Source organism: Copidosoma floridanum, unplaced genomic scaffold (genome assembly GCF_036245765.1).
Source record: "Copidosoma floridanum isolate Cflo_tuat_1 unplaced genomic scaffold, Cflo_Japanese_pri ptg000020l, whole genome shotgun sequence".
Classification (NCBI taxonomy): Eukaryota; Metazoa; Arthropoda; class Insecta; order Hymenoptera; family Encyrtidae; genus Copidosoma; species Copidosoma floridanum.
In genome coordinates, this window is record NW_028321897.1 from 30818156 (window position 1) to 30843966 (window position 25811).

General features: G+C 31.1%; 1 protein-coding gene across 1 annotated transcript in view; it reads left to right on the forward strand.

The window, feature by feature from the left end:
- Positions 1–25811, forward strand: part of Ada2a (Transcriptional adapter 2A) — a 182710-nt gene that overhangs the window by 121234 nt on the left and 35665 nt on the right. Inside the window, exon 2 of the mRNA XM_089593826.1 lies at positions 19337–19517. Coding sequence (XP_089449952.1) covers positions 19337–19517 — 181 coding nt within the window. The remainder of the gene's footprint in view (positions 1–19336; positions 19518–25811) is intronic.

Sequence of the window (25811 nt, forward strand, 5' to 3'; positions counted from 1 at the left end):
TTATAAAAAGTAAGCTACACCAAAATAAGGGAGAAAAAAAAACAAATTTTATCTTATGTTGTAGGGTGCTGTTATGGGTCAAAAAGAGGTTTTGGAGTTTGTGTGAAATGTCCTACACAGAGAACTATATAATATAGAAATCTTTACATAGCTGGATCTCGCCACCTGCATGTTGCGAGTGCCAATCCTCTACTGATGTTAATGAGAAAAATATCTTATAAATTGTAGGTTTGTTTCTCATACTCGTTTAAAATGTCTGCTACATAATTCTTTCGTAAATGGAAGCAAAGTGTTCTTAGAAATTACTCACGTCGGATATTACACATAACATGACTGTGCTTGACATACATTTTGACTAATTTATATATAACTTATAAAACTCTTATTAGTTGACTACCTTATTATATTTAATTATATCAGGATCGTGCAGAGAAAAATCATACATGTATACAAGAGGACATAACACGGTTAGGTCATTCTTATAATTCATCTTTTATTCTTACATATTCAAATTAAGTGCTCGCTTGTAAGATTGGGATTCTTGCTCGGATTATTCTGCCGCTACATTTAGACACTGTTAAAGGAATGTGAGACGTGACCTTTGGCAAGAAGTTACCTAGCAAGACAGCTTAAGGAAGAGCGGTATCGGGGAACACTCAGTTGACGTTGGTGATATCGGTCGGACCAAGCGCGTGGAAAGAGCATTCGCCGATGTTGAATCTGCGTCGTAACTTGGTCTTAGTCTGTTTTGGGCTTCACGCTTTCTCGCAGTCGTCTTGGATTTAAGTTCGGTTAATCCCAAAGTAGGACGCCTCACTAATCAGAGGAAGGCGAACCACCAGGTATCTTGGTGATCCCGTCTTTCGTAGGAGTGGAGGGGAGTGAGGCTAAACTTAGTCGCTTTATGGACTCTCTTTAATTACTGACTGTTGAACCCTGATCATTGTTGACGTAGCTGTGGGCTCTTGACCAGTTCGTGCCCCTTCTTACACCTACTCTCACACGGTAATCTCTGAAGATGGGCTTGCTCACGCAAAACCCTGTTACAACTCTCACCCTTGGTCAGGGTGCACCTCAACCAGATAACATCGTATGCCAAAAGACAATTCTATACGATTCTAAACGAATTGGACACCAGCCAAGACAGCAGAAATATACTATGCCATCAAATTACAACCTTTTATCAATCATGCCTTTGATAGTCATAACTATAATTAACGCGAACAAATGTTTTTCTCCAAATCATAACAGACTTATTTAAACATTAAAATTCCTTAAAAAAACTCATTTTTTACATGTCACACTCTCTACAAGAAATCATTTACCGTAATACATTAGTCAACTGATAAGAGCATAGTTACATGTTAATGTATACGAAACTTGTCCTCTATCTCTCCCTCTGTATATCTTCCTATATTATATAGTGATCTTGGTGGGGCGTTCTCCACAACCCCCCCCCCATAGACCCCAATACATCATCCACTGTCCCAAACAGAATAAAAAAAAAGTCATTTTCTTCCTTACATTGACTCATTGCAGTTTTTCCTACAACCCCCCAAAGCCATCCCAACACAGACCCCCACAGCCCCCCACCCATTTTTTTGTGACCCCACCGCCCCCCACACTACTTTTGGGAAACCTGACCGGGATCATATCGTCTTTCTTGGACCTTGATGTGTATACAGGTGTGAACGTTTCGTATATGGATTAATCTATTATTTTTAATCTGCTTTATTATTAAATTACTTAAAGACAAAACTGTTTTATCACGATGATTTATCTTATCGTCAAGAAAAAATTTAAAGTCATACTTTATTTATAGCGGGTCGTTGCACAAAGCGTCATTATCATTATGTATTAAATTATAAAGTTAACTGTTACATTGTAATAGTTAACTGTCTAGGCATTTCAAGCAACGATCAACCATATAAAACTATTTATATTGATGGTTAAGAGATTATTTATTCTAGTTAATAGAGCATAGATAAGTAATTTATTCTTCTTAGTGAAAATAATATGTCATATATATTTTTGTACTGTGAAAATGTTTATTTGTGAAGAATGTTAAGTAATAGCATCACGTATTTTTTGTTAAAATGAATTTGTTTTTCACCTATTTTTCACACCGCTCAAGAGGCAAATAGATGGGCTTTATACATACAAATAATTATTAACCATTCTATTTATACAACTAAGTACGACCAGAAACCAATTTATATCAATTGTATTTAAATTTAATTGTTAGTATAAGGTTCTTCGTACGCTAAGCTTTTTTTTGTTAGCATTTATGATAAACTATGTGTGAAGTTTTGATGTCTGTGTATTATACTATTTTGTATATGTGTTAATAAAACCAATACATAAATAAATTTAAATTACATTTAGTTTATCATTAATACAAACCGTGGAAGTTTTGCATTAAGTTGACTCAATTTATGAGTCAACTTATAAAGCCCTATCAAACCACGAAGACTTAGGTCTATTCCTATTCTGTTTTAAATTAATGTTTAAATTGGTACAATAGACGAACACAATATACATTCATAGGATGTATTAGTAAGTAATTAATTATGTCTATACATATAAGTATATTTAAATAATATTGTTATTATTAGATTTATTATTACTTATAATCGAAAATTTCTTTCCAAACCATATTTTGAATATATAAAATGCTTTTTCTATCAATTAGAACAAAAATTCCATTTTTATTTTTGCATCTTGATAGAGCCACATACAGTTGACCATAAGAAAATAAAGGTTTTTTCGAGTATAATCCCACATTATCAAAACTTCCACCTCGAGACTTGTTTATAGTGATAGCAAATGCTGCAACTAATGGAAATTGTTTTCTATATAAAATAATAGGTAATGATGAAGTACTTACAGTATTTAATGTAATTCTTGAAATAAAAACTTAAATACCAATTTTTTCTTTCATAACTATTCTGCCTTCTACGTTATATTTCAACAATATAGTAATTCGCAATCGTGTACCGTTACATGATCCGTCTGATATACTCAAATTTCGAATTAACATTACCATTGTACCTATTTTTAATTTAAGTTCATGAGGTGGCAAGTCTTCACGAATATTGTTTAACATTTCTATGGAAAAATTTATATAAATATCATCATCTTATTTATCAACACCTTTGTAGGTTGCAGTATCCTTGCTGTAACAGTTTTTAATTTTTCCATTAAATTTACTTAAAATCTTGTTGTTTAAAAAAAATTTTTTTTTTCTACGTAAAGTAAGTATTACGTTATTACTAAAACAGTTGCTGTAATTACCAAATATTTTGGTACAGACATCTGCATTGAGATATTAAGACATTGCAGAAATATTTACAAAACTGTAAGTTTAAAGATGTTTAATATCGTTAATTAACACGAATAGAATATTGGGTTTTTTGTAAAAGGCTTACGTGTTTTTTTATTTCAGACAATAGATTAAATGTTTTATGATAATTTTATGTTACTATGACCTTTACAAGAATCATAAATTGAGGCGAAAACAAAATTTGACTTGGTGATGTTATTTTCCAACATTTACTTCACTGTATAACTGAAAAAGTTAAGAATAAATAATAATAAAATTATAAATACAAAAATTTAGAAAATATATTTTTTATAAAATACTAAAAACAATACATCGTAGCTCGGTATCATAAAACAATAATATTTTTATATTATAATCGTGCAATACAAAAATAACATTAAATTATTATCGTTTGCACTATAAACTTTACTTTTTTAACATCACAACAGCACACTATGCTAGTAATTATATTTCAACAGTGATGCTTACTGCACAAATCGGGATGCACAGCAAAGCTGTTAGTCGAAAATTCTTTTTTCCAAACCTAGAAGTTCAAAAAACTTCAGTTATATGATTTTAATTAGAAGCTTATAAGTCATAAAATTTTTGTTGGCAATGTTTACTTACCTATAATCTTAGTTCTATCTCTATATACCTCTAAAGTCTAACATCAGTTGTAGCAGCTTGATGATATAAATATATTAACATTATAATAATGTTTATAATAGTACCCTGTAAACTGCAAATTTTAGGCTACGAGTACATACAGCGGAAGTAGCCAGAGTCACAGCAGAAAAAGAAAAAAGTTCCCTCACCTCCATTTTAATAAAAATACACGTTTATGCTCTGACTTCCGTTACCGAGTGGAAAAGTAGTGTTGAGTAGTGTTGAGATCTAATCAAAAAATTAATCACCATAAGACAGCATGTGTTAGTGAAGTACTATATCATACTCCTGGCATATGTATATTTCATACGACGCGAAGAAACGACTTGAAATTAAATTAAATTACAGCATACTGAATGAAAGATTACACACCCATTGGTTGTGTAAGTCATTGATGTCACAATTAAATCTGACGAGGTTTTTTATTATGCCAATGACAATAGCATATACGTGCATAGTAACACAGCAAAGCAGAGTTGTTATACCGTTCGTCAAAATGGTTGTAAAATATTTAAAAAATCATCCTAATTTTTTTTTATTTCTACCTAGTTAATTAATTTCAGCATTCCTTAACCACTATCCGCTACTCCTAAGCATCACGATATGATTCATCCTACAGTGAAGTTCTTAACCGATTCAAATGTTGGGGGGTTGGCATGCAAAGCGCGCAGGGGGTGGATCTCCACTAGTATATATATATATATATTAGTAACGATTTTACTAAGGAAAATGTTATAAATAGTGATCCTGAACTAAAATTTGATCTTTAATGACTTCTTACAAAATTGAAACATAATAAGATATAAAAATATCATGTCATATGCTACTGCTAAATAATGTTGTTTCAATTAATGTGATATCTGCCAATTCGTTTTTTTTTTTCTTTCCAAAAAGTGTACTTTCTCTTTATCGAAAATTTTTTCACAAACAACATTTTTTAATTCCGAATTATTTTTACGTTTAGTTTACATAAATATCCCTATTTTAGTGTTGCATCTTGATAACAATACGTATAGTTGTCCATGAGAAAATACAGTCTTTTTTAAGTATATCTTCAGTTTAACAAAACTTTTTCATTAAGATTTGTTAATTGTTAGAGCAAATTCCAAGACTAAAACAAATTGCTTTCTGTAAAGTATGAAAGGCAACGACGAGGTATAAGCTGTATTTAAAGCAATTTTTAGTATAAATACTTCATTTCTAAGTTTTTCTCCTGTGATAATTTCAGCTTTAATATTATTCTTAAATAATTGTTTAGTCTTTATTTGTGTGCCGTTGCACAAACAATTTTTTTATTAATGTACCCATTGCTCTAATTTTCAAATTTAGTTTATGTGGCAGCAAACCTTGACGAATATTATTTAATATTTTATTGAGGAAATTTATGTAAATGTTATCATTCGATTTATCGGCACCTTTGTACGTGGCATGATCCATGCTATCATAAGTTGCCGTAGTACATTTCATTGAACTACAAGTTTTTATATTTTAAATAATAGTATAATTATTATGAAAAGTCAAAGTGACGCTATTTAATGAAGATAAATTTTTTTTTACTAATTATTTCCAAACATACATCATTGAATTCCTACTTTTTAGGAATGATCAGTGATTTTACGTTTTCCTCTCCAATTTCTGAAAGTAATTTAGAAAAATTTTCATTAACCGAATGAATGTTTGTATTTAATTTTTAAGTACAAAAAGTACTTCAAAGAAGTGATGACTTAATATTGTCTGATGAAACCATTCTTCTACTACTACTACTTTTAAAACGGAAAGTGTTTGACGGAAATCTCCTCCCTACATTATTAATGTATTTCCAAAATCTATGTGTGTATTGCATGCATCACGCAAAGTTCTGTCTACTTTCTCTAAAGCTTTTTTCGGAATCATAAGAGCCTTATCCCAAATCATCAAATTGATTCTACGTAAATTTTTATTTCACATTCGAATTCAAAAAATTCCGTCGCAATATTATTCAAATCCAATGGTAAGAAAAAAATTCTATGACTGGACATACCTTTTAGTAGGAGTACTGACGCATAACTAGTCCATGCCATGGACAAAATTTTTTTTTCTTTGTGACATGAAGTAATAAATTTATTTCTTATTTAAAAAGGTTTTTCCTGACCCTCCAGGACCATCTATAAAAAAAGTCTTCTTAACGTTCTTACATATAATTTAAAAAATATTTTTTTGTTTATTGTTTAGCTGAACATCCATCGAATTGAACATATGTTTACAGAATGCAACTTGAATGATTTACATGATTTATCTTCAAGTTCAAGAATTTTGTTGATGTGCAGAAGAGCTTAATTTTTTTTATTACGAATGAAATCTTTACAAAAAAAGTTCTTATACTTATTCTAAATTTTATCACCTTGTATATTCTCTGATATTAGAAACGATGCAAAAAAATTTTTTAATTGGTTAGGAAGCATGGTAGTACTAGCTTCTTGGAAAATATCATCAATCTGTGAATCATATTCGATTAAACCCATGGTAATCGCAGTAGTTTTGAATGTTTTACATTTCATGTCCTTATATTTTTTTAAATCTTTTAATGAAGTTGCTCAGTTATTTTTATTTAATATTAATTAAAAAAAAAATCGTTCATGATTTTTTGATGATACTGTATTCGATCTACCTATTGCGATATTTTTTGTTCTTCTTTTTCCTTTTCACCTAAATTTTTAGTTGATTGTTAAAAAAATAGTTATTTGGGATATTAGGATACCTTGAAGATTTTTGCAAAATTATCAATTTCGTTTAACTAAAACCAAGCTGTTGGATGTGCCTGCCGTTTCGTTATTATCTTTCTAATTTTTTTTTTCTTCGAAAATTTCATCATTCTCAAGGTGCACAGCAAGATTTACAACCTTGTAACTTGGACTACTACAAATTGGATATTCTTGTAATCTTCATCGTGCTTCCATAAGACTGAACTATCTACCATCAATATAGTTTTTTAATTTTATCTAGAATTTCATCGTCAGAACTACTTAATCTTAAGTTTAATAAAAGTTTTATCACTACCTTTATGAATGTTGTCGTAAATGTATTTTTCGACACGCCCTGCGTGGGGACCACGATGTGTCGAAAAGTTTTATACACCACACGTGTGAAAGGTTATTGTATACACCACACATCCGCCTTCCTCGCGCACTAGTATCGTAATGTACTATCATGCTTTAAATAGATGCACAATATTTAACACTTTTATTATACGGTACATACATTGTCAACTATAACTGAATGTTTATTTTTAGTCTTCTATACGTTATTATTTAAAATTTTTTTTTTCTGATTTGTTCGGCATACCCATTTTTTTACAATGTTATGTCAGCAAATGGTTTAGGAAAATTTTTGATACATTTGCTATTGGATGTATTTGAACATGGTTTTTTCTTAGTGTGAGGACTGTAAAGCATGTGTTTACTAACCAATTTGGCAAGTTTTCTATTATTTAAAGGTAGTTTAGTTGATATATTTTCATTATTATGTTAAGGTAAAATTACTTTGTATTAGGCTGTAGTGTTACGAAAAGATGTGCATGTGCATGTTTAAATTTAATAGTAGAATCATAGGTTGTTACTTTCCCAAAGAGAATAATAATTTTAAATCCCAAATTATTATTTTAATGAAGAAGTAAATATATTTTGCTTTTAACATTTTTTCATCGCTTTGATATTTCAGCGTATGCAATGTGAGCACATTAAATACAATATTTTGGAACTTAACGATGATCTGGTTTTTTTCACGAGTTCAATTAAACGAAATTCAAAAAGGTTGATGAACCTCTAAATCAATAAGTGGCATCACAAGCACCTCTAACTGAGAAAATTACTGCTGATACTACATTATTACAATGTTGATGGGGGGGGGGGGGGGTTGGCGCGCAGGGGGCGAAGCTACTCTAGTATATATATGTTAACATAAAGTGACTTATGTGGACTTCACGTTCTTCTAGAATATATATTAATAACATGGTAGAATTATGCAGACGACCGTATAATTTCACTTTTGTCCTCATAATTCCTCTTACATACATCTGATTGCCCGCATAAGTACCCTCTGCATAAACACACACACATATATACATGCGTGTGTGTGTTTATGCAAAGATTACTTATGCAAACAATTAGATGCGTGAGAGCGTGGTTATGTGGACAAAAGAGGAATTATGCGGACGTCCGCATGATTCCACCATGTTATTGATGTATATGTTGGAAGCACGTAAAGTCTGCGTAAATCACTTTCTATAAACACACTCACACACACACACACACACATATCTTCCTTTATTGTATAGTTATCTTGGTGGGGCATTCCACACAACCCCCCACCGCCCCCCATTCACCCCCTCCCCACTGACCCCCACAAAATAAGGTAAAAACCTGTCATTTTTCCCTTCTTTCGACATATCGCAATTGTTTTTGAAACCCCACACAGCCCCCCGCGCATTTTTGTGACCCCCCACCGTCTGCCACCCTTATTTTGGAGACCGTGGATCACATCGTATTTACCGTATTTCTTGGACCTTGATGTGTATACAGACGTGTACGTGTTGTATATGGATTAGTCCATTATTTTAATTTGCTTTAATGTTAAATTACTTTAAGACAAAACTGTCTTTTCGACACGATTTATCTCATCGTCAAGATAAATTTAAAGTCATAATTGAGTTATAGGGGGTCATTGCGCAAAACATCATTATTATTATATATTGAATTATAAAGTTAACTGTTATATTATATATGTCGCATTATTTTACATTGACCTCTTTCCATCTAAATTGCGCTATGTATATTTTTCATAGAAACGTCGCGCTTATTTTTAAAGTGAAAATCGCTGGAGTGCGAAAAACTTTGTCTATTAAAAATTACAAAGCAGTGAAAAAAGTTATCCGCTTTGGCCGGAGTCAAACCTGGGCCTCCTTCTTGCCGGGAAGGTGCGTTAACCAATTTCGCTACCGAAGCCTCGGTGGACACCCTTCTCCACTGCTCTGCTTCTGTTATATTATATAGTTAACTGTGTGGGGCATTCCAAGCAACGTTCCACTATATAAAACCATTTATATTGGGAGTTTTAAGATTATTTAGTCTTTCATGTTTTACTCAGAGTCTTTTAAAAAATAATACAATTTAATATATCATAAAAATAATATGTCATATATATTTTTGTACCGTAAAAATGTGTATTTGTAAAGAATGTTAACAAATAAGAACATGTTTCGTTTCTTACAATATATTTTGTTTTTATCTACTTTTCCACACTACCCAGGAGGTAAATAGATGGACTTTATGCATACGAATGATTTATAACCATTTTATTTATAAAACTCACTACAACCAAAAATTAATTTATATCAACTGTAGTTCCATTTATTTGTAAGTATAAAGTTCTTATTGCGTTAAGCTTTTTTTTGTTATCATTTATGTTAAACTATACGTAAAATTTTTATGTGTATGTATTATATTATTTTCTATACGAATGAATAATATCAATACATACAAAAATTTAAATAACATTTAGTTTATCATTCATACACAAACCGTGGAAGTTTCGCATTAAGATGACTTATTTTATGTGTCAACTTCTAAAGCCCTATCAAATCATAAAGACTTAGGTTTATTCCTATTCTGTTTCAAATCAATGTTAAAACTGGTACAATTGATACAATTGGTACAACATAATATAGATTTATGGGATGTATTATTAAGTAATAAATTTTGTCCATACATATAGGAATATCAAAATCATTTTGTTATTATTAAATACATTATTACTTATAATCCAAAACTTCTTTCCAAACTATATTTGCAATAGTTAAAATGTTTTTTTTATCAATTTAAACGAAAATTCCATGTCCATTTTTGCATCTCGACAAAGCCACGTATAATTGACCATGAAAAATAGAGGTTTTTTTAAGTATAATCCTACATTATCAAAACTTTGACCTTGAGACTTGTTTATAGTCATAGCAAATGCTACAACTAATGGAAATTGTTTTCTTTATAAAATAAAGGGTAATGATGAAGAATTTCCAGTATCTAATGTAATTTTAAGAATTAAAACCTTATTACTAATTTTTTCTCCCGTAACTATTTTGCCTTCTATGTGATACTTCAACAATTTAGTAATTCGCAATCGTGTACCGTTACATGATCCGTCTGATATACTCAAATTTCGAGTTAACATTACCATTGTACCTATTTTTAATTTAAGTTCATGAGGTGGCAAGCCTTCACGAATATTTTTTAACAATTCTACGGGAAAATTTATATAAATATTATCATCTGATTTATCAACACCTTTATAGGTTGCAGTATCGATGCTGTAATAAGTTTTTGTCCCTCCATTTAATTTACTTAAAATTTTATTGTGTAAAAAAAAGTATATTCATTATGTGAAGTTAGTATTACGTTATTACCAAAACAGTTGTTGTAATTATTTAATATTTTAGTACACACATCATCTGTTATCTAGGTTTTAGGAAGGTTAAATGTTTCTATGTCTCCTTCTTTAATTCTTAATAATAATTTCGAAAATTCTTTATCACTAGAACAAATATTATTTTGTAATCTTAAAATTTTGAAATACTGCCATAAAAATGATGATTTAATAGTTTCTTCTATTATAGTTCTATTACCGTTTTGTATAACTGAAAAGATTTGTCGAAAATCTTCCCCTAATACCATTAATTTATTACCAAAGCAAAGTTTTGTATTGCACAAGTCTTTCAACGTCCTATTAACGATTCCTAGAGCTTTTTTCGGAATTATAGAAGCCTCGTCCCATATAATTAAATTAACTTCCCTTAATTTTCTTTTTTAGTTTCAAATTCTAAAAATACACTCTCAATATTATCTAAATCTAAAGGTAAACGGAAAGTTTTGTGACTGGTCACACCTTTTGGTAGTAATACAGATGCAATTCCTGTCCAAGCCATTGACAAAATATTTCACCTCTAGAAAAAAAATAATAAATAAGTGTTTTATATAAGTAGGTTTTTCCGGATCCTCCAGGACCATCTATGAAATATACTTTTTCTCTTTGTTCACAGATAGTTTAAAAAATTTTCTTTTGATCTTGATTTAAATTTATGTACATTACATCCAACATTTTTTCTCTAAACATAACGGAAAGTATAAAAAAAAAACTCTCCACGTACCACAATAGTAACTTCTGGATGGTGTGGAAATTTACTGATAAATATATAACTAATGCTTATCCATGTAGATCAAAAACTCTTTTTCCTCACAAAATTCTGGGCACCAACCTCTCCCCACTAACAGATAAAATTTAAAGACTCTCCTCTAAAGTTAGAACAGTAGGGGGTTGGCGCGAGAAGCGCGCAGAGGGGCGAAGCCCTACTAGTATAGATATATATAGGTGCGTCCAAGCAGAGTGGGCCAGCCAGCGCTCGCGGCGCATTTTTCTTGTGAAGCGTGCTCTGTTCAACTCGCTCAAAGTCGAAGGCAAATAGCAAAAAAAATTATTAAAGCACATAGATCGATAGATTTTGACCTCATCTTCACGATGATGTGGTCGGTTTCTAAGGAAAAATCTTTTTTCGTAGAGAAAATCGACTTACAAGTTCAAGTCTTTATTTTTCAAGATTTGACTTTATTTTTATTTATTCAATTTACTCTAATTGAAAGAGCAACTTTTAAACTACATCTCCTAAAATTTTTAGAGTGGGATGAGCATGGGTTTACGAATGGTAAGCAAAAAAAACCGCTCAGTGCGCTCAGTATGGTGGTGCGGAGCTCGGGCAGTGGCGTCAGATCACGCAACATGGTTTTCTTTTGCTTGCTATTCGAAAACTCATACTCATCCTACTCTGAAAATTTGAGAAGATGTAGTTTAAAAGTTACTCTTTCGATTAGAGTAAATTAAATGATTAAAAATAAAGTCAAACCTTGAAAAATAAAGACTTGAACTTGTAAGTCGATTTTCTCCACGAAAAAAGATTTTTCCTCAGAAACCGACCACACTATCGTGAATATCAGGTCAAAATCTATCGATCTATGTGCTTTGATAATTTTTTTAGCTATTTGCCGTCGACTTTGAGCAAGTTGAACAGAGCGCACTTCACAAGAAAAATGCACCGCGAGCGCTGGCTGGCCCGCTCTGCTTGAACGCACCCACATATATAAATTTTTTTTTTTTTATGTATTAGAGTACTCTAACGTCCGGCTCCCTTAATAAGGGCACTACTATGGGCACTTAGCACTTGGGAGAAGGAAGGGAAGAGGGATGGTTGGCCTCCCATTACTGGGAGGGAGGTAGGGGAAAATTTTTAATAATCAGTTTAAAAGACGGATTAACAGCAAATATATTTAAAAAAAACCCTAGAGGTAAATTATATGTTGCATTACCACTGAATCAAGAATGATTGTATTGAAACTTGTTATTAAATAACGTAAATAAAATTATTCGATGATTTGGATACTTTTAATGAAATACGTCACCATTAAATCATAATCATTTAATTGAAATTACCCACACTGATGTCATTATTTGTGACAACGCTTCAATGACACCAAAAAAGCATTAGAAATTGTTGATTGTACTTTACTAGACTTATCTAATAATAATATATTGTTCCTTAATAAATTTATAATTTTAGGTGGTAATTTCCGTCACATACTTTCTAACGTAAAGAATGAGACTGAACTGTTGGAAACATTTTTTCTACTATTTCAGGGTAGATAGCATATCATAATCTCCGAAGTAAAACTTACATTCTCTTTCTACTAAAAAAGTATTTTGGTATAATTTGCGTGGGCATTGTCTTCTGAGCCATGGGCAAGGATGGCAAACAGGCAGACTATGAAAAAATACTTTCTCAGTTGGCAAAGAATGGAAGTTCTTCCTAAGGTGAATGTTGTGTTTTTGTCCCTTACATCAAGAAAGAAACTTCGTGTTTCGGTAAGGGTATGGAAAAATTTCTTTCAATTTCTTTCTTATTTTTATTAAGTTACATTTTCTAATCTATTCTCCACTACCTATCTAATATCCTTCACAACCTTTTACACTAATTACGTTGAAAATATGTATTCTATGAAAATCTATAAAAATAAATGCTTTAGTTTTTTAACTTACGGTTATTTTGGCAGATTGTTTCGATAAATTAGATACACTTTTTCAAACATTCTAATTTCCATACACGAATTTTTTCGAAAACTTTTACACCACCTTAAAGTTGTTGCTTACGGCACATTGAATTGTTTTTCTTGAATTTAGTATTCATTAATTAATTAATTGAGGAACTACTACATAATAAAAGTATAATAAGATAACCAATAATCAAACGATTAATTTAAAATTTAATACAAGGTCCTAGCCAGCAGCCGTACTTATCACGAGAAAATAGACTCTGTCTGTTACACTTTAATAAAGTATAATAACTATGTATAAGATGGCTAATACCTCGCCAGTATGTCATTTATGGTGTAAAAATCTGCTAATTATTACAACTGTTATGAATAACTGAACAAAATGAACAGTCTTACAACAATACATAACAAATAACATTTAATTTAGATTTACTTTTTAAAGTATTAAAATATTACAAAGTATTAGAAAACAACTTCATAAATTATTATTTTTTTTTTTTTTATTAAACATAAAATTACATAATTTTCGTGGTTTAGTCGAATAAAAGTAGAAAAATTAGTTAAATAAGTTGAATCATTTTTTAAATAGTTAAGGTTTTAGATGGGTAGATAAACCGTATAATAAGGAATTTTCTGTGACTACAACAAAAATTGTTTTAATCGCTTTGTATTGTGATCATAATACATGGAAACATGGAAAAAGAGTTTTGAGGTTTAATTGTGCCGGCTATTTTTTTTTTTTTTTTTTCAAAACAAATAGTGAAAATCGACCAAATTTTTTCTTCGAATTTCGCTCATAACTTTTTGGGGCATCCATTGCAAAAATAACGGAAGAAAGTTTGCTCGTTATTTAATTATTTTTTTATTAGTGCTTGTAAGATTATCTGTAACCTACTTTTCACGAAGTTATACAGCAAAAAAGTGCAAAAATCACCGTGTAAGTTTTATTTCGTCATTATTATAGGCTTTTACTTTTTTTATAACAATTCCTCAAAGGTAGAAATTTGATACCTCTTATGGAGATCTTTTAGCATGCACCACAATTTTGGTCTAACATGAAAAAGAACGTAACATGACGATTATAAATTTAAAAATTAGTATGCCTGCCCTAGACCTCACAGTATGGCTATATCAAATTTTTAATATTGATTTTGTTATGCATGCTAGGAACGTTAATATGAAATCGTTGGGTTCATAATCACTGATGCTTGTTTACCTAAGAGCACATTTAATTTATAAATAATGCTCAAAATCTATTGGATTTTTAATCGCTGATACTTGCTTGCCGAAGGTCACATTCAATTTATAAATAATGATAAAAACCTGTGGATTTCCATGTGCCAATGCTTGTTTGCCTAAAAACACATTTTATAAACAAATATTGCTAAAAAATCGTTAGGCTTCTAATCACTGACGCTTTTTTGCCTACAAGCACATTTTATTTATTAATAATGCTTAAAACCTGTTGGATTTTTAATCGTTGATGTTTGCTTGCTTAAGGTTTCATTTGATTGATTAGTAATAATGAAAAGAAAGTTGGTTTCTAGTCCTCGATACGTGCTCGCCTAAAAGTATATCTTATTAATAAATAATGCTAAAAAGTTCAGTTGCTGATCGCAGATGCTTGTTCTTTTGACAAACACCTCATAATCATGAGCTATGTTATAGTTTTCAAAATAAAAATATGTTATTTGTTCAATCTTTCAATCTTTGACGGATCATTAATTTATTGTATTTCATAGTCTTATTTTTCATTGAATATTTACAGTAACGATAGCCATATTATTATTCTTAATTGTTATTTTAATTCATAAAGAATAAATAAATGTGTAGTTTTTATGTATAACATAGTTGTTAATACTTAATAAAATGTATTTAAATTAATAGTATTATTCGTCAAAGTCTAATATTTATTGCTTCTGATAAATACACAATCTTTGTATTACATTTACACTCGGTACACTTATTGTCCATTCAAAAGTATACGTATTCTCTCCTAAGTCCACTAGTCCACTCGTCCATACTCATTCTCATCTATGCCGTCTATGATTTAGCAAAAGTAATGTGTACATAAAGAGTACGTAAAGGACTAACAGAAAGATGAGTGGACTAAGTGGATTTTAAGTATGGACTGTTAGTGTACTGACAGTGGGTAGCCCCTCGTTTCCTTTCTTATTTCTCGAGATATTAACTGATAACCTTCTACACATAAGCCGAGTCTTTTATCTACTGTGCTATGATTGGTCCTGATTCAAGGAAATTAATAACCCCTTTTTATAGTGGGATTCGTTACTTATTTTTACTACAAATACTTTATTATTTACTTATTATTAATCATTTTGATTTGATTATGAATCCTGTCATTCAATAAACTATCTATTGAATTAATTTTTTTTTCTGATTAAATAATTTTTCCCAAAATTTAGTAAAAAAATTCTTTAGCAGCAGCTTATCTATGTATGAATAAATATTCATTTCATTTTAATTAATTAGTTTATTTAAGAATAGTTAAATAAATAATTGCTTATGCAATTTCTTCATTTTTCCTTTCAAAATTTTTTCCGCCTTTTTTTCAATAATAGTCCATCAATGGCTTATTTAAACAAAGTTCTGTAAATACATTTATTTATTTTCATTGCGTTCATATCTTTTACAATTTTTTTATTCGTGATTAAGGCGGGTTTTTGACTTAAAGGTGCTTGGATGGTTGGTACCGTATCTCGGGTAGGGTGCTATGAGGGTCCCTAAGAAATCAACGTTTTTCGACGGTAAATTTTTCAATAAATACAGTTATTTTGATAATACTCAAGTACAAGGTTAAGAAATTGCCAGAAAAGTACCGTGAAATTATAATTATAAAAAAATTGAGAAATGTTGCGAGGCAAGCCAGATAAATATTTCGTACTTTTCTTCTGATTTCTTCTTAAGTCGTTGATCCTATATTTTTAGAAATTCAATGGATACTTTGAAAAAAAAATACACAAGAACTATTTTTAATTTTTAATGCTAATCAAAGACTTTCGAATATATAGTCGATTTTGTGACCACTGTCAAAATCGCCCAAGCCACCTTAAAGACGTTCATCTCAGTTAGTAGGGAAAAGTTCAGAAGGGTAAGAGGAGCTTCAATATGTAGCAATTTCGGTCATTATTTTTCCCACATTCGCTATCAGAGTAAAGACAGCCAGCGCTCTACTCGACGATTTTTTGCAACGCTGGCTGGATAGTGGATGACTTCCGCGATGCCAAATCTAGAAAAAATATTTAATACAATTAATTTAAATTCTGTATATTTAAGCAAAAGTTATTAAAAGATGATGTGAGCATCTTCTTAGACGCACTAACATTACTTAACATATTTTTTGTAGTCAAGAAGATTGCCCACATTATCTTTTAATAATACTTTCTTAACCATACAGAAATTATATTAATTGTAACACACATTTTTTCTAGATTTGTAATCACAGAAATCGTCCGCTATCCAGCCAGCGTTGCAAAAATTGCCGACTAAAGCACTGGCTGTTTTCACTCTCACAGCGAATAGTTATACCTATATACACACTGTTATGATTACTCAACCTCTTCTTTTTTATTATATCAAAAAAACAACTTGTCAATCGATTTACACCTTTAATAGATTTATCCAAGAGTAGTATATCACAGACAAAAATTAGGTGATTTCTACACATCATTTCTTTATAAATGAAATTTTACGTCATGCTTCCATACGGTTACATAATAAATTAAGATTTTTTTTGATTTGAACATATAAAAATTTTTACAGTTAAATAATCTATCACTTTTTGTGGGTATTTTTTATATTATAACTAAAATAGAAGTATAGAAATTCGAAGGGTGGTGAGTTTGAATTCCGTTCAAAATTATCCAGAATTGTTTCTCGGGCTTTTTCAATGAGATTGTTACATCCCAAGTTGATACAGACGAATCATATTATAAGTAAAAATGCATATCATTTCAAATTCATACAAGACGTAATGTATGTATACAGCAAGCTCATATGACAAAAGGAGTTCATACGTTACTAATATGCGCGTGTGTGTAATAGCTGCAAGGTGAATGTTTCATAATATGCTGAGATATAATACGGCCAGCCTTGTTGTGAGAATGCATGTATGTATTAAGATTGTATGTTACATGTATAAATGCAAAAATCTTATTGTATGTATAAATGAATAGCTTACTTGCGCAATAATTGTCCATTTCTAATAATGTATACCAATTCAAAATTGTAATTAAAACATCATTTCAATATATTCAAAATTGATTGTAAAATCTCCAAAAGGATTAATTGCGTAATTTGTAAACTTATTCGTCACACCTCCACTTGTATTTGGCGTTTCTTTTATTGCTGATGCAAGCATTTATCATCACTGATCGAAAAACCTCAATCGCACTTGTCAGAAAGATGCGATTGGTACTGTTCTATTGTTATTTCCTAATACACGAAAGCATAACATGAAATATCATTGTGCAAGCCTACTGTGTTGCTGTCGACGCACTCTGCAAGAACATCTCTCATTGGTTAACCTAATTCAACCCAAGGCCTCTTTTACTCGCTCTGACGCTATAAAAACGCACCATCAAGAGGAAAAATTGCTCTTTTTACGTCTGTCACGTGTCCTTTAAAGTTTTAGTCTACTTTTGACTCCTGTGACTCGCGAATACCTTATACACGTAAAGCATAACGTGTTGGCTAAGGCAACTCGGATGTATTTTGAAAACATCAATAGTATTGGACTATTCTAATGAGCGAGGTACAATGAAGGAGGACCGCTGAAAGTGATTCTGTCGATAGCAGAGAAAACAGAAACCGCTACATCTTACTGGCCACGAATTCATTCGTGTATTTTGAGGAACCATAAGAAATTACTGCACTAAGCATTAGGGAACTCCGAAGCAGCAGTAACAACAATCATTAATAGATGTAAGTTATTTATCAGTAATATAATTAACACCAATACCTTGTTAAAGTGATCTGAGTAGATTTTATTTAAAATTGTTTTTACAAAAGAATTAAACATCAATTATTAATTTAAATTGTCTATATTATTTAAATAAATATTTTGACTTAATTAAAAATAATAAATATAGCTGATGAGCTGAATCCAAAAGAACCCATAAATGTCACTAAAGTAATACGGTTAAGACAATACTCTAAACAAGTCTGGTCATAATAAGACGACTACTTAAGGTGCTGAATAACAAATTATCCAATTTTTAAAACGAAATAGTGAATTTTTCCACTGATGTCGGTACCTCCAGGGGCTATCTTTTCAAAGGAAAGCCAATAATTGGCCAGCTTATTAGGTAAAGTCACTATCAGTTTTGAAAAGGGTGGGCACAGTGAGTTAGATAGTTTATGAGAAAAGATCTCTTATTCAAGTTGATAACAGCTGGGGGGTGCTTTACACTATTGCTGTGCCCTGTAAAAGGCAACTAGTAAGATGGATGACCGTGTGGTCTGAAGAAAACTTTGCAAAGGGCCCTTACGAAAAACTTGATACTTAAGCAAAAAAAAGGTAATTAGTGAAAAAAAAACATAAAAGGTTGAGGTTAGGGATACTATTAATAAAATATTTATTTTTTTTTTTTAAATATTGTATGTTATTATATGAAAGTATTTAACACTTATGGGCGGGCTTGTTTACCTCTAATAATTTATTGAATCCTTAAAAGAATTTAATTGTATTTGTCAGTTATTAGCAAAAAAACTATTTCAAAATTTTTTATATTTTACAGCAATTTTTGTAACTGAGAATGTTTTAAAAAAATGTTATTTTTTGAACGATAAATGCAAGATTTTAAGGCATTTAAAGTAATAAATTTTTATAAAACTCATGACAGATTTGTTCTCAGGGATCTTCAAAACTATCTTCTACAATTCGTTATTAAAATTAAAACCATAACTTTTTTTTTTTTTTTCTACAAATTTGAAATATAATCTAAAAAAATAGAATTTTTTTTAATTCATATTATTTTGCAATCAACGTAACTTCTAAGAGTTATAGGTGTTTAATTTATCCTTGTTTAGTTTGTCTGTTTCTAAAATTTTTATAACGGTAGTCTTGTACTCGACAGATTATAACTATAGCTTAATTGTTGAATGAAAAATTATGTCGCAAAACTTTTTTAGATTACTATTAGATATTCGATAAGTTTTATACACATTAATCTACAAATTTTTTTACGTTGATCTATTTTAGAATTTGAAAATGCTGAAACACTTTTAATTTCTGAAGTGCATATGCTTCTTGAACATCGTAAGGCACAGAATGAATCAGCTGAGGAAGAACAAGAATTTTCAGAAGTTTTTATGAAAAGTTTGACGTATACAAATCGTTTTAGGAAGTTTAAGAATAAGGAAACTATAGCCGCCGTTAGAAAGTGAGTTTTTTAAATATATTTTTACAGCAATAAAATACTACACATCTTTCATGATACTCGTTGTTCATTTTACATGAATAGAATGAGCTTTGCAATTATTATATATTCAATATTATGTCTATGTCTGAGATATTCACGCCTATATTTGTGTGAAACTGCTCATCGCGAAGGCGAGATGACATAAGTGAGACACCTATTTTAATACATGGGTGAGAGAGAAAGAAGAGTTATCGAAAAGTATGCGAGTAAGTTGTCGGAATAATATAATATAAGATTACTTTTAAATGAATCCTCGTCTAAATTGAAAAAAAAATTTTGTTTACAGTAAGTGGAATAGAAAAGTAGGCTCTGTTATTAACTGAAAAAATGTACAAAAATATCACTATGTGGAATATGCCTAATTCGATGGAGATACCAATAACATACACACTAATAATGTCGTGAACACGGATAGAAGTAGTGAGAAAAACAATTCTTTGGCTTGGAAGCGGCGTTGGCTCAGTAGTAAGCGTGCTTGTTACTGATACAACCCCGTGTACGGGTCGTGGGTTTGATTCCCGGTGATTGCAAATTTTTTTTAAAAACTGTTAGCTCCAGAACAATTTCGTTAGCAACTCTGGCTGTTTCAAAAAGGGTTTTGCCGTGAATTTTTTTTTCAGAATAATTTCATAATTTTTTCCTTGCCCCACAGATCATCGGGCCTAGGTGAATGTGAAACAGTGTGAGGGCTATGGATAGGGATTAGCGGATCCGTTGCCAGACGCTAGGCAGAGATCGACGGTCTTACCGACAAGGAGTGGTCTCTAAAAGATGGGGCTTCTATATGGATACTAGTAAGCCTGGATCTGATACTTTAGTAGAGATTGCCGGCTTAACTGGTGAGAAGTGGACGTCCTAAAATACGGTGTCTTCTCCGGGAAAAGGCTACACACTGGCCATTGGACCCAATGCACTATTAGTGCAGAGAGTTCGAGTTTAACTGGTAAGGTGTCTCACCGGATATATTCCCACTGTACCCATGGTGTGGTAGAACATAGGTACGATATTAATTAGGGATTAGTAAATGAGTGCTTGATTTCTGAACTTTTTGAAAAAAAAAAAAAATAAATAAAATAACTGTGTAAATTCAGAAAAAGATTTACAATTCGTCCAAACAACGTACAAAAGCTTAAATTCTACAAAATGAAATGTTTATATTTTGATGTTTGTCCTACCAGTGATGCTCTAAAAAAATTGTTTAAAAAAATTTTAAAAATGAAAAAAAAACATTCTCTCGAGCATTCAACCAGCAACCTTTTGCACTCTAGCTGAGCACCCTATACACTATACTACGTGTGACCCCTATTTTAAATTAATCTCTTCCTCCTTGTTCTAGTGTGGTTCGTAACTTCTCTCATTTTGATCTTTATTTTCTGTTTATTACTTAATATATTTAATAATAAAATATTCATTTGATTAACTAATTTTTTTTTATAGGAAGAAATAGTTATTTCTAAAACTTACAAATAAGAGCTTCTTCTATTACCTGATTCTTCGACGTTTAAGTGTTATAAATTAATTATGTATAAAAAATTGACGGTAAAACCAAATTCATTTTCTTTTTATTTTCAGTTTGATACTATAAGTCTTCCAACAATAAAAAACCGTAATGAGATTGGTATGATCAAATTTTTATTAATAATTTTTTTACAAAATGTAGTATAGACAATTAAATTTCAGGGACGTGGTCTATCTCATGCACACGTTTCAAAAACTCTACATCCGGTTGAAAAAATTGACACACTTATTTCTGGTGAGATTTCTTCGAATAATGTGAAATTTAAAAAATTAGTCATTAAACACATGTTTCATGTCTCTCACACAAAACACAGTCTTCGTATGGTTAATTTTTATCAGAAGTACACAAAAAATTTCCGAAAACCTTTTACAAACATACTACTTTTTAAAATACATTTCAAACGAACTGTTACCCACAATGTAAAAAAAAAAACAAGTAACATATCTGATATACATACTTACAAAACTTGGACAAAAGCAAAAATTTTAGTATATAATTTAATGGTTGTACCTTAGAATCAATTTCTATTAATAAAACTTAAATGTTAAATGAATGTTAAATGATGTTTATCAATCAAAAGCATAACATATATTTATGACTTTATTCATAGAGTTAGTGATAGAGCATACATTGAAATTCAAAAGTTAAAAGATCAAGACAAAGAAATAATGAATGTAATTAACGGTTACATTAATGCCATATATGTTGGTCCAATGGAAGCAGCTTGAAGATTGCAGGAATTTTCAATTTGTGATGAAAGTCATACAGTTGTAAATTTAGCTGTTCACTTTAAACACAATCAAAAACTTGTCTTTGAAAGAAATAATATTGGAATTATTATAAAAAAATACGATACACAGTTAACAGTTTGGTTTGAACTAAATGAACATGATGACTTTGCAAAATCCATGAAGTATGTAAACATTACAAAATACAAAAGTTTGAATAGTAAATAAAAAATTTAGGAAAAAATAAAAAGTGTAAGAAATACTTTAAAAGGTAGATTAAACATTTAATCTCTAAAAAAATCATGAAAAAAATTTTCTTTAACTTGTGTTTAATGTAGTAACTGGTTTGACATCGTTTAAAGATATTAGAACAAAAAAAAATAACGTATTAAATTTTTAAAAATGTTACAATTACAATGGCTGTTATGTTTCAATATTAATTAGGACAACTTTTTGCTTGGTTTTATTTTAATTTTATAAAGGTGACCTTGTATGTTTTTTATTTCATTTTCTTTTTTTACCAGATTACCGCAACGGCCAATTAGCCTAGTCATCGGTGTCATCCACTCACCATCTATGTGTGAGGGTGTATTGCCGCACCCATTTCCAAACTCTTAATTGACATCGTACCTAATCATACCCTAGGCACAGTCTAAGTGTCTCTAGTGAAACGCCTTGCAAGTTAAGCTGATAGTCTCTGCACCAACGTTGCATCGGGTCTACTCGCCAATGTGCAGCTTTTTCGGGAAAAGACTCCGTATTTCAGGACGTGCACCCCTCGCCGGTTAGGCCGGCGCTCTCTACCGGAGTATTGGATCCAAGCTAATTAGCATCCCTGGAGATGCCTTATGTTTTAGGGATCACTTCTCGCCGGTAAAGCCGGCGATCTCTGCGTGGTGGCCTGGCATCGGATTTGCTAATTCCTACCTGTAGCCCTCACACTGCTTCGCATTTACCTAAATCTGAAGACCTGTGGGGCAAGGAAAAATCCTAGAATTACTCTCGAGAAATTCCACGGATAAACTAGCCCCGAAACAGATGGAATTGCATAGCACCGTTTTCCGGTGATAACAGTTTTTGAAAAAATCTGCACACATTGGAAATTCATCCCACGACGCCTATAACAGCATTGTACCAGTAATAATCATGCTTACTATTGAGCCAACGCCGCTCTGTCACCTTGTATTAATATGTGATGGATGTGTATTTTGCATGTTACTCTTCCTTCTCCCCGCCTTTTTTGCCATACCGCTCCGTGCTAGTCCCCTCTACACCACACCGAAAAAAATAAAAAATAAAAAATTTACGAGTTGTAAGACCTTGATTTTCTGCCTAAAAACGGAAGCCCTTACCACTTTTTTATAAACTTGATTTCTTCTTATTATGCTACGATTCGTAACTTATTTTTAAAGAAAATATTTACTAACTATTTATTGATTACTGTGGTTCAATTTACGTAATGATCTAATTTTATTTTGTTAAACAATTTTGTTGAATTTTAATAAATTAGTATTTTTGAGCAGTGCAGCTTTCTTATTTATCAATAAATATTTATTTATATGTTATTAGTTTGTTACTCTTACAATAATAAATAACTGCTTATAAGAGTGGTTATAGCTTATTTTAATTAGGTGCAAGTCTTGATCGGTGGAGATATAGCTACTAAAATAGGGCGCGGGTTTAAATCTTGGTCGGTCCAATCTTTGAGAAAGTTTTTCTAAGAGTTGTTTCTGCCCGATATTCATTCTCAAGCCTTGCGGCTAGTCTTACGCCATGCCACAGGATGACGCGAGGGTTATTTTTCACGGACGTCCTTAGTAGATGCGGGACCATTTATGGTGAGATCTGTGTGATCTGAAGATACGCTCTGTGGGCGTTTTTAACGGATGCGGAGCTCTGGAAGAATTGCGGGACTAGGGGGCCGAAAGAGGGGCAAAAAAGAATTTCAAATAATAGTAAGGGGGGTAAGGGTTACGGCAATGTTGGGTACTGGGTCCTGGGGGCTCGGAACTTAGGATCAACATCCTTTACACTACTGTGGTAGAGGGCGTCCGTAAAAATCAACTTGAGTGGTGTATGGGTAGAAAGAAAACCATTTGTAATATTTTTAAAATTTTTTTTCTAATTTTTAAAATTTTTCTTCTATTTCATAAATACATTACGCACTGTCTATTCGAATCTTATATCTACGTAAGTATATGAATATACGTTGATTCAAATGCGTGGTTAGCAACTCTACTGCCCAGTACTTGTAGGGTCCAAGTTTATTGTCTTTTTCGAGTGAGCAAAGCCAGTGAGGCGCATCCGCTTACGTTGCGAATTGACGCAGCGAATACATTCATTGATTTTTATTGCGTTTTATTCTTTCGCAAATTCGTCCATTCTTGATTGAAATCATGATCCACTTAAAGACGTTAACCACAGCTAGCAGGGAAACAGTTCAGAGCGATGAAGGGAGCATTAATATATGCAAGAGTGCTAGCAATTACTTTTCTCATACGTATGTACTTACATACACGCTTTTACACATTCTTGACCCCTTCTTTCTTGTGTTATTGAAAAAAAAACAACTTTTAAATCTTTTTTTTTAATGAATAGGTTTATCTGAAAGCAATCTTTTATACAAACAGAAACTTGGTGATTTCTACAGATCATATCAATACAATTTTACGTGATTTTTCCGTTAGGTTACATCTTGAATTAAATCAAAATTTTTAAAGTGTGCCACCAGAAACTATCGGTTTTTTGGCTAGTTTAGTTCGTTTATTTAAAAAAAAGTGTTTTTAATTGTTGTGATTTTCGACTATTTAACAATATTATAAGCAATTGAATTTCTTAACTATTTTATTTTAAATGTTAATAGCTCATAAAAAAGTGGATGAAAATCAACCAGATTTGGTATGTTCAATTATAGTTTATAGCAAAATAATCAGAATAAATAACAAGAATAAAAATTTTTTTAAAAATTGAATAATTATCTATAAGTTATGAATTTTTGAATAGAACAGTTGAAAATTTAAGTAACTTGTCCGCCACTTAAAATTTTTTTTTTTTTATTCGCAACGTTACAAGCTTTTTTTCAACATAGAGTTTTTTAGGATCTTGAAAAGAAAAAAGTTATGAATTTTTACGGATCAGCGTAGCACTGACACGGTGCTGCCACGCGCATTCACGCCTCACTAACTCCTTGCGTAATCTTACCTCCATTATTTAATAATTATGTGTACATTATAAATAGAATATTTTGCACATATTTTTACATTATTTTTTATTGAGATTTACTTACGAATTCTTTGTACAAATGTATTAGAATCACTTAGAATTAAACTTATTTTTAAAATACCGCGCATCGATAAACAAATAAGAATCTCGAGCGTAAAACACGGACAAACTTGCATTCTGCCAAAAGGCAATTGTTTCTTTTGATTTGTGCGTTCATGTAGTTAGTCTGTACAGTTTATTTATCACCGTCATGTCAACTTCACCGAAATGTGCTAACCCTTTTAAAAAGAAGAGACATTGGGTGAAAAAAAATTTGATTTTCATATTGGAAAGTATCACACGAGTTTCAGTGAAATATATGGCTTGTGTGTACGTAATGTATTTGTATGTATTGTAAATATGTAAATCGTGCAAGAGATAGATGTATAACGATAAAAATTTAGTTACGGTTGTAAAAGAAAACTTTACAACAGAAAAGCATACAGAAGATGCAGACTTAGACAAAGAAAAACAGGAAGAAGATGAAATAGAAGTGGAAGAAAAAGGATTTCATGTGTTAAAAAAAAAAATAAAATGATCGTGATTATCTGTATGAAGTTTTCGCCGATAAAAACAGACTACTAGAAGTAACGCCTGCAATTCAAGAAGCGATGGTAGAATTACCTGCAAAAATTAATATTAAAGAATCTTTGTTTCGTGCAAAAACTCGAATTAAAAAAACTACTCTCTTCACCACTATGCCGAAATCAGTAGTCTGCTAGAAAAATAGCTAAAGTATTTGGTGTA